Source organism: Lygodium microphyllum, chromosome 14 (assembly GCF_053477565.2).
Source record: "Lygodium microphyllum isolate KBCC chromosome 14, Lygodium_microphyllum_v1.1.10, whole genome shotgun sequence".
Taxonomy (NCBI): Eukaryota; Viridiplantae; Streptophyta; class Polypodiopsida; order Schizaeales; family Lygodiaceae; genus Lygodium; species Lygodium microphyllum.
Window position 1 is genome coordinate 8,246,453 of NC_141148.1, and position 10,402 is coordinate 8,256,854.

The following is a 10,402-nucleotide window of genomic DNA, read 5'->3' on the forward strand; positions in this document are numbered from 1 at the left end:
AAGATTTGCGTACTGTTGATAATGTGATCTATGATACTTTTAGGGATGCTTGCATTGCCAGGGGCATGTTGGAGAGTGATGATGAATATATTGTGTGTTGAGAAGAAGTTGCCTCTGTGCAAACCGATGCTCAACTCCATACTTTGTTTGTTGCAATTTTGGTCTTTTGTGAGCCAGCTCGGCTTGGCCATCTATGGGAATGATTTTTGGTGCCAATGGTAGAGGATATCATGTATAGATTGCACCTACAGCATGTGCACGTCTCTCTTGGTGTTCTACAACATGAGGCATCTAACATGGCTTTGTTACATCTACAAGAGCTTTTGCGCCATGTAGAGGGAAGACTCTCCGATTTTGATGGGTTGCCTGAACCTTATCAACCAAACTCACAACTGCATGCTAACCCTCTTTTGCAAGGTGAATATACATACAACACATCGGAACAATGTAGGGTTTCTAGATCCATGCAGTTAATGTTGAATGAGGGACAAAGAATCACCTTTAGTGTAGTTATGGATGCTGTTGACACAGACACTGGGGATATATATTATTTTTGGATGGTCCTACTAGGTTTAGGAAGACTTTCCTGTATAAGTGTTTACTTGCGAAGGTGCGCAGTGGTGGCCGTATAGTGCTGGCAACAGCATCATGTGGCATTGTTGCCTTGCTTTTACCAGGTGGTTGTACATCTCACTCACGGTTTAAAATCCTAGTAGAATTAAAAAATCGATCCACCTGCAACATTCCTATTCAAAGTGACCTTGCTTGGTTATTGAGATAGTCGAGCCTTATTTTGTGGGATGAGGCTTTTATGACCCATTGATATGCCTTTGAAGCGGTTGATAGAACTCTAAGAGATGTTATGAGTTGTGATAAGCCATTTGGTGAAAACATTGTTTTGTTTGGAGGGGATTTTAGGCAGGTCTTGCCGGTTGTGATAAAGGGAACACGTGAGGATATTGTTAATGCTGCATTGTGTTACTCAACAACTGATAGTGTAGTGGACAATGGGTTCATCTGTTGGATTTAAGGAATAGGGAATGGAGTGGGTATTATTGATAGTTGTGATAAGATGTGTGTTCCACCTAGCATGGTATTAAAAGGGCAATCTATCGAAACCTTGATTGATAATGTCTACAGTGACGTGTCCAATGTGGGTGACTGCACATCGTATTTTAGTGAGCGGACTATACTTGTCTCGCGGAATATAGAGGTGGCTACTTTGAATGATCATGCATTGCAACTGGTGCCAGGGGAGGTTAAACAAGTATTATAGTGTAGATTCGATTGTAGAGACTGATGACTAATTTTTGTACTATGTTGAGCATTTAAATACATTGGACCTTGGAGGTGGATTTTCTCCTCATTTATTGTTGCTGAAGATAAATGCACCTATTATTCTTCTTAGAAACCTAAACCCAGGAAGGAGTATGTGTAATGGTACACGGTTGATATTTAGAGCTTTCAATAGGAAAGTGATAGATGCTAAGATAATAACAAGAACAAATGTGGGTGAACGAGTTTTTATTCCTCAAATTACTTTTATTTTTAATGCTACACAATTGCCATTTACTATGAAACGGAGAGTTTTCCATCCGGTTGGCATTTGCTATGATAATCAACAAGTCATAGGGACAGACTCCCATTGTTGGGCTTTATCTAAAGGCACTAGTATTTACACATGGTCAGCTATATATTGCATTTTCAAGGGTAAAATCTTTGCATGGTGTGAAAGTCCTATTGGGTGAAAAGGATGGGGATATAACCACAAATATTGTATACAAGGATGTTCTTCGAAAGGTGCAGTAATATGCATTGCTTTCTTTGCGGAGATGTAGTTACTGACGACCATGTAGGGACACTAGTTTTGCACATATGTGAATTGCTCTCTATGCCCTATTTGATTGGCATATACTCTCTTGAAAGTAAATTATTTTTTATATTTCGCTATTTATTTAACTTTTGCAAATGTCTATCATAGAGTGGCACTATTACCCAACTTTTGACTATCAAAAGGAGCTATAGTGCATGTTGCGTATAGTAACGAGTGATGATATCATAAGAAGGACACTTGCAAGGGTTGTCGAGTGTTTATATGATGATGTTAATATTGACATCAAGCTCCCAGTTTTTATTGATGTTATATATTGTGGATACACAATGTTTTCGGGTGCATATGTATGAGGTTGACCATAAGAAGAGATTTCAACGCTCTCATACTGATAAGATACCGAGGCATTGGTTCAAGTATGGGTTCAAGGATTTGGGTTGTTTTGTGACGCTGTATCAAAATTTGTCAGTACCTACAGAATGGTTCACAAATATTTGACAATGTATTGTTATTGTTGGGATAAAATGGTCTTTGTTAGTTGTTCCACATACTTATATTGTGATTTTTGTTCCAATGCAGGTGGTAAAGAGAGAGGTAGGACTATTGAATCGCCCATGCGATTACCAATGGAAACTGTGGGATCATTCCTTGCTTCGCCTTCGCATGTTTTGCTCAAGGAGGAAGATTTTGCTAATGATTCGTCAAAGAAGAGGAAGCTTTCTTTCTATTAAGCATCTTGGAGACATTGTCTTTTTTTTGTTGGCATCGACCATTTGCCTATGGTACTTGGAAACACTCGAGTGCCTTATACTTGGCCTTTGTGGCTTCATTTTGACTAGGTCTCTTATAAAAATTCTTTTTGTGGTACTTTGTCTTTGTCTCGAGTATGACCCGTTTCAGTATAGCATTGTCGCAACGCGTAGGGTTGAAGGTCACCATAGGAGTTTGGCAAGAAAACTGAACAAGATAGATAGAGATGTGTCTTCAAGAGATAGGTAGATTACAGTGAATGTTTAAAGGTTCAAGAGGTACTTCACGGTCAATCACAGGGGTTTGAGAGAGAAGAATGTATGGGGGTTCAAGAGCTTAGACTCCGGAGATGGTAGAGATAAGAGAAGGGTTGAAGGTTTCAAGCCAAGTTCTTGAAGATGTTGATAGAGCTTCCAATTGCATGTTCTTAGCAAAGATTACAAGAGTATTATCTCATAAGTTCTAACTTAAATCAAGCTTGTTTTCTTAACCGTAAGAGCAATAAAAAAAAATCAAGTACAATATGCTGTCATGTATCATAAACAACTATGCATTCCATCATTCATATATGATGCCATAGCATGAATCAACTTTGCATTATTACATTCAATGTAGATTGTTCGGGACAAAAGCTTATGAGTCAATTACAAGGCTTGTAGGACAAAGAGACTTGCTTCAAGAGAGCTTCAAATCGAGTTCCTGATAAGGATAAGTTACCACAACCAAGAAATAAGAGAAAAAGCGTATTTTAATTCAACTCAAAGCATCTAAACATTGCCTTGCCATAGGGGCACATAATGCTTGCATATTTTGACACGATATCTTCTGCAGAGTAAGAAATAAATTAAAAGAACACTGTTGTAGCTAATTCTTTGAATATGGCTGAAGATATCAGCCCCAAATCAGCCAAAATATATTTTGGAATTCACCTATGATGATAACATAAACTTTCCCTAACATGGTGTTTGTGCGTTTGGTGTCGAGAGTCCACCACTGGGGTAGGAGACATCAGGGTGACTGTAGATTCACGGAGAGGAGTAGACGGAAGAGAAGGGGTTGGAAGAAGTTGAAGACGTAGAAGAATACTCCAAAAAAGAAATATAAAATGAAGAAGAATACTAACAGAGATGAAGCCTGTTAGTTTCTTTCAGCATTATGAGAAGATATAACTCTAATAGACAAAAACATGTATAAAATAATACCTTCCTCTATGCTGCTCAGATCGCCAATCTGATGCTTCCATTGGCTCCGAAAGGGGGATAAAATACCCGGACACCTGGCCAGAATTCTGTCAAATCACTCCTTCTTCATCTCCCACTTTGGAGTGCTGTTCACTGCCTGAAAACAGCGATTGCGCGTCGCGCGATTTTGCCAATTTCTCTTTTTACATAAAATCCTCTTAAATTGGTTGAGAGCTACATGCTTTCTTTTACATGTCATCCTAATCTAGAAGTTGTCTATAATTTTATGGATTTTTACAAGAGACAATATCTAGAATATCAAAAATTGGCTAAAACTTGTCCAAAAATTCAATATTTTTGAACTATGGACACTAATACTAATGTCTAAAATGGTATTGGCTCTCTAAATCAATAAGAAAGCCACATTCTAGATTTTTTTTACACAGTGTGCATGTAGCGACACTACAACCTTGTTGTTTCTACGTATCACACAAATTAAGCATGCGATTCCTTACATTGATGTCGAGAGGAAAGTTTGTAAGTGTGGTGCATGGAAGAGATTGTTTCTATGTCTGGCATTCTGTGCTACAAATTTTATAAACTACTTTTAGTTTTAAGTTTGGTGTATGAGAGAGAGAGAGAGAGAGAGAGAGAGAGAGAGAGAGAGAGAGAGAGAGAGAGAGAGAGAGAGAGAAATAAAACATCTTAGAAATGGAGAGGGGAAATAGGAGGGAGAAAGAGGAGAATAGATTATTGAGCGAAGTTGCTTCGCATGCTGCCGCGAAGCGGTGAAAGCGCGCATGGAATGCTAGTGTAGATTATTGAAAATACTTTGAATAGGTCTTTTTTGGTGAAATGCAAAAGAAGGTAGCTCCCCTATGCTAAGCAAATTCGATCCCTACATATAGTGAGTCATGAGAGTGAGTCATGAGTGATCGTATACAATCCCATACATTATCATAGACATCCAATATGAAGTTAGTGTGATCAAATAATCTAAATAATTTGGAGGAGTTTCTTTGCGGTGTCATATTGCAAGGGGTCCTAGAATGCCAAGGGGTAGGATAGAGACTCGAGAGGGTAAAACTTCTTCCAAAAGGAAGTACAGGGGTCGAGAGGTCGTTGGTTCTTTCTGGTTCTTTTCCAATGGTCCATGATCCATCCTAATAAAATTCTTCGTAGAAAGGGTCGAGGCTAAAATTTCATGAGAGACACGTCACACTCCAGAAAGACCCCCCCCCGGGGTTGGAACTTGGCATCATGTTGTGTTGTGGATACTTTCGGCATTCGTGCAGGGCAAGGAACCCAATTTCTACGTTCATATTTTTTGTTTGCGATCTGTGAGCATTCAATTCACTTCTCTCTTCTTCCTCTTCTCTCTCTCTCTCTCTCTGTGTCTGTGGCGGGTGAGGCCCGAGGCCCGAGAGTATAAAATGTTCCTACCGGCGGCTGAAGTAGCTGGCTAGAGAGAAGTGAAACGAGAGAGAGAGAGAGAGAGAGAGAGAGGAGGCCAACGGCAGCCCACTCGAGAGGGCCGCTTAGTTTAAAATCCGAAATCTAAATACTCACTTTAAAATACGCGCATATTATATATTATACATGATATATTATATATATAAATAATATACGTAGCGCCAATAAGCGGGGCATGGAAAAGAACCGAAATCGATTTATGTGTTTTCTCACTTCCTATTCCTCCTCCTCCTCCTCCCTCAGCGGACGGGGGCGTGCATAGATGGAAGGAGGAGGGTCGCCTGCCTTCTTTCGATGTAAGCTTCTCCTTCATAATCCGCGCCATCTTTCCTTATCTTCTTCCTCTTCTTATTACTTCTCATTCGTAAGGTCAGCCCTTCTTCTTCGATTCTAGCTTTACAGGTATTTTCTCGTCTTGCACCTTGTAGAACAGAGCATGCCTTTGCCATGAGCGAGCGCTCAAGAAGCTTTCCGGACAGCATTGTTTCATGATCACATTGGCCAATCTACATATCGAGTGTGCCTAGTGAATCTATTTGGTCAGCAACAAGTACGAAACCTACCTTCTCTCATTCATTTGCTTGTTCTTTCAATCCGCTTTTGTTCTTTTCACTAAAGATTAATGTATCTCATCAGCAATGATTAGTGGACGCGTCCCATTGAGCTTGAACTTGAACAGAATGTGCCCATTTTGTTTGTATTTACTGAAAACAGGGGTTTTTGTTCTTGTATCTATGAGTATGCTCCCATCAGTTGGCTGCTTCAGTAAACTATCTACGAATCAAAATCTTGAGCACACACTGAGCTCTGCAGATTATCTTGGAGCTCACTCGTGCGGTTCCTGTTTGTTTATACTCTTGCAGAATGACATGGGTTGTCGATGGTAGGACCTTTGCTAAAAAAGTCAAAAATCCTTCTCATGGTGCTTGTGGGCATGGTGAAATCATTACATGCCCATCATGTGGCTACACTTTCGATCAGAGTAATGTATGTGGATTTTATGCTGAAAGAGAATTTTCAAATAACCACATGATCATTCAATGATTATCAATAAGTTTCCAAGTCTTTGAACCTCTTTCGTTACACGAGTTTGTCAAACGGTTGAATCACATGTCACAGTGCTTTCTGTCAATAGTTGCTATAAACATGGATTGCTTCTTTGAATAAAAATCTTTGTTTGAGACTGCAGAGGACACCTGAGTGGCCAGGGCTCCCTGTTGGTGTGAAGTTCGATCCTTCAGACCAAGAGCTGCTGGAGCATTTAGCAGCTCAGGTTGGGCTTAATGGATTGAAACCACATCCATTTATTGATGAGTTCATTCCTACTCTGAATGGGGATGATGGTATTTGCTACACTCACCCTGAGAAGTTCCCAGGTATTCATAGGCACTGTACTCCTGCATGTTCTGTTTTCTGCTTGTACGGTGTCTTAATGAATGCTTTATTGAATGGTGTGCTAGGAATCCGCTGTGATGGCAGCAGCATTCATTTTTTTCATAGGCCATCACAGGCCTATATGACAGGCAATCGGAAGCGCAGAAAGATTCCATCAGCTGAAAACTCAGAAGGAACAGGTGAAGTACGCTGGCACAAGACTGGCAAGACTCGCCCTGTTGTAGATAATGGAAGGCAGTTGGGATGTAAGAAGATCATGGTCCTCTATGTTAGTTTTGGTAAGAAAGCAAAACCAGACAAGACCAACTGGGTTATGCATCAATACCACCTAGGTGAGCAAGAGGAGGAAAAGAATGGAGAACTTGTGGTCTCCAAAGTGTTCTACCAGACACAGCCAAGACTATTAGGATTGATGCGCAAAGGGGATGATGATGATCTTCAACCAGCTCCCTTGGAACTTACGGGAGGGCCTGCTCCATCTTGCCCCCAAACTGGCACCAGTGCTACCTCAATCGATCCACAGGCTACACCATCTGCGCCTAAAACCCCAGGCTCTGCTCATGTACAGATGGCAGCTAAACGACTCAAAGGCTTACTAGGAGACATCACTGAAGAAGTTGAGCGTCTCAGTGCTTCCATGTCTGTGAATTTTATCAAGACCGATCAGAGTCCTGAGCAGGTAGCATGATCAAACCTTACGTATTTCTGTATTAGTAAAGGTCAAATTATGCAGTCAATCTCATCTCAAGGCCTGAGCTATATCCCTGGCTGCAGAGTATTGGTTTCAATTCAGCAGGTGATTACTGCCAAATTTACAAGAGAAGTGAGGTATGCCATCCAATGGTGGTTATTATTCGAATGGCTATTGGTGGGTTTTATTATGACTAGTGTTAGTTCAACTTCTGAGCTCTTTCCCTTGTCTGCAGAGTGTAGGCTTCAATTCGGCAAATGATTATTGCCAAGTCCTTAGAAATGAGGTAGGTTTGAAATCATCCTGTTCATGCTTCTCTCTCTCTCTCTCTCTCTCTCTCTCTCTCTCTGTGCAAGTGTCTGTGGGACATGCCACTATTACGGGACTACTCACACCTTATTCAGTGTGCTTAATGTCTGGTGCAACTTGCAGTTTTATGCAGTTTATACCACCTTCTTACTGGATAAGGTCTGATGGTTTTTCATTGAAACATGGATGGCTAAATCTGTCATAAAGTTTGTTTGCTTGAATGCTGATGTGGAATAAGCCTATGTCATACGGATGTTATCTGCTTTCTTACAAGTATGTGCAGTGCTGTGTATGGTTCTGCTGAACATTTCTTGTCTATTGCTATTTTGGTTTGGTGTTTCAATTCCTATTGTATAGGACTGTCTGAGTTTAGTTGGAGCAGAACATTATCTGGATCTACTTACATCTTATCCACTGCTTAATTTTTGGCAGAACATGCAGTTTAAGACAGTTTTATGCTACCTTCATACTAACTTAGGTCTGATAGTTTGGAAACATCGATGGCAAAATCTGTCTTGAAGTCTTTTTGCCTTGGCCCTGAATGCCGATTTCTAATCAGCCTATGTCAGCCAGATGTTACCTTTTGCACAGATGGGTGTACAGTGCTGTGCATGATTCTGCCGAATATTTCTTGTCTATGGTTATATTTCAATTGCTATTGTACAGGAATATCTGAGTATAGTTGGAGCAGAACATTATTCTGGATCCCCTGCAGTAGTCAATGCTGAAGCAAAAGCTGATGACATAAGGTCTAACAAATTTCTGTTTTTCATGACAGACTCCATTGCATCAAGGAAGTTCCATGCCAATGGAGGACACTGGTTGTTCGGCAGAGCCAAGAGGTCTACCCAACTTTTGTGAAGCACAGTCCATTCATGAAGTGCAGCCCATTTCTCGAGTACGGCCTGTTTCTGAAGTACAGGTTGAAAATGAATTTGCACCTGACAATCAGAAGATAATGCAAATTGATGTTACCTGCAGTATGAGATCTCTGTCACTGCCAAGTGTTGATGCCAAAATGATGAGTCTGCTATGCAGTGAGCAGATCCAGACAGCTGTAAATCAAAGTGTCCCTTCTCATGAGCAGAAGACTGTAGGTGCTGAAACTGGCCTAGATGCTGTACCAAGCCATAATTCCTCAGCGAATGTTGGAGAGTTTCATGGCATACAGGGTGCTGAAACATGGGAACATGGTGTTGTACGAAGCTATGATGCCATGGTTGTGAATACTGGTGAGATTGAGGTTGTAGGTCAGCAGTATGCAGATCAAGCTGGGCAGGATGGAGGATTCAGGCCTGATTCCTTTTCCCTGGACATGCTGCAGAATTCAGATTTCTCGCTGGTGGGTAGATCCAATTACTGCTGCTGGATGTTGTCTGGTAATGTGCATGCTGTTTTGTGTCAAGATTGCCTACCAATGCTGTACTGAGTATTATGCTTTGTTTAATGCAGCACTCTTTTTTTGGAGAGAGGTTTGTGAATACACAAGATATGATAGACATGAAACTGAATTCCTTGAGCTCTCAAGAGCTCTCACAAGACTTTTTGAAGCAGTTCCCTGATTCTCAGGAAGCTTTGCTAGATTTTATTGGAAAGCTGAGGGATTCTCAAAAGTCAGAGGATGACAATGGAGACAAACCAACCTAGCATAGTCATAGTGCACTTAACCCCCACAACAGCAAACGTAAATAGTTGCCAAACAAAAAAGCTCAAATGCTCAGCAGTTGAGGAAAAACATTTGGCGAAAGTTAAGCAGATAGTTTGCCAGTGCTGTAACTTTGGACTGGGTAAATTCATTGAAGTCCCTGTCGTCAACATTAACCGGTTTTTGTTGTATTTGGACGGCTCACATTCCATTAAGTCTTTCGAAGACATGGTTTTTGAGCGTCTTGCCGGTCGCATACCTTTAGCTATTGTTGATGAGTGAATCGGAAAGAAGACGAAGCCATCTAGAAGATCGAACTCGGCCGTGGCTTTTCACATATCAACCGTTGATAAGATGTTTGAGACCAAAACCCTTTCAGCCTTTGTATACTTTCTGTGATTCTGGGATATCCAAGGACAATCCAAGAATGTATAGGTGTGGGGATTTTGGAACTAGAATATATACCCAGTGTACGTAAAAAATGTTCATATGATGGCACAAAGTTTTCTTCCTGCTCGAATGTGCAAATCTCTCTCTCTCTCTCTCTCTCTCTCATATTTCTTAACTGTGACCATGTTTTAGAATGCAGTCTTCTTTTGCCCAAGATATGATTTTATCAGTAATCTTGCATACCTTTTGGTGCGCTCTTCTGCATGTTCTGTGAAACGTTGTCCTTTGTCTTTTCAGATTACTTAGAGAGTCCATGGTTGTGACGCTGGCAATCCTTATTGCGGTACTGCTCGAGAGTGAGAGAGAGAGAGAGAATGCGCGGTGAAGTTGGTTACAGGAGGCCTGCAAAATTCCGCTGCGGCTGTGTGAAGAACAGATATTCCATGATCCATCGGAAGGATGTTAGATTTAACACTCCCTCCCAAGCCTACATGGCTACCAGACATGTTCCCGAACGGAAATTGAACTTTTTTTGAATTCAAAAGAAGATACCTCGCATGTCTGAAAAAGAATGCTTGTGAACCGAATTTCCTTTTTCCAGACAAAAGCAGGCCATATATCTTGGGTGTTGGAACGTGGTCATTGTAAGGATCGAGAGTGATGCAACTGCTAAAATGGCTAGCATGCTGCACTTGGTGTCTGTCATTCATGAGGCCCGTCCTGTTATGATTGGTAGG

At 40.9% G+C, this 10,402-nt stretch overlaps 1 protein-coding gene across 5 annotated transcripts; it reads left to right on the forward strand.

The window, feature by feature from the left end:
- Positions 1 to 5,181: 5,181 nt before the first annotated feature.
- On the forward strand, positions 5,182 to 10,402 carry LOC148025298 (NAC domain-containing protein 73-like). 5 transcript variants are annotated; one of them, XM_087692323.1, is made up of 9 exons: positions 5,187 to 5,531; positions 5,630 to 5,785; positions 6,099 to 6,222; positions 6,425 to 6,611; positions 6,696 to 7,309; positions 7,405 to 7,458; positions 7,557 to 7,607; positions 8,409 to 8,972; positions 9,083 to 9,785. In XM_087692323.1, the coding sequence occupies exons 3-9, from the start codon at positions 6,100 to 6,102 to the stop codon at positions 9,275 to 9,277; spliced, it is 1,788 nt and encodes a 595-aa protein (XP_087548449.1). In that variant the 5' UTR covers positions 5,187 to 5,531; positions 5,630 to 5,785; position 6,099; the 3' UTR covers positions 9,278 to 9,785. The 5 variants fall into 5 exon arrangements, with proteins under 5 accessions (XP_087548452.1, XP_087548451.1, XP_087548449.1 ...); XM_087692324.1 differs by having other exon boundaries at positions 5,664 to 5,785; XM_087692326.1 differs by lacking the exon at positions 9,083 to 9,785 and having other exon boundaries at positions 5,182 to 5,785; positions 8,409 to 8,528; positions 8,612 to 8,774.

Excerpts from the sequence above, each read along its gene's own strand:
- LOC148025298 (XM_087692323.1), top strand. The coding sequence starts at position 6,100 with ATGACATGGGTTGTCGATGGTAGGACCTTTGCTAAAAAAGTCAAAAAT. Across the intron at positions 7,459-7,556 it reads AAATTTACAAGAGAAGTGAG|AGTGTAGGCTTCAATTCGGC; the intron begins GTATGCCATCCA and ends CCTTGTCTGCAG. Across the intron at positions 7,608-8,408 it reads GCCAAGTCCTTAGAAATGAG|ACTCCATTGCATCAAGGAAG; the intron begins GTAGGTTTGAAA and ends TTTTCATGACAG.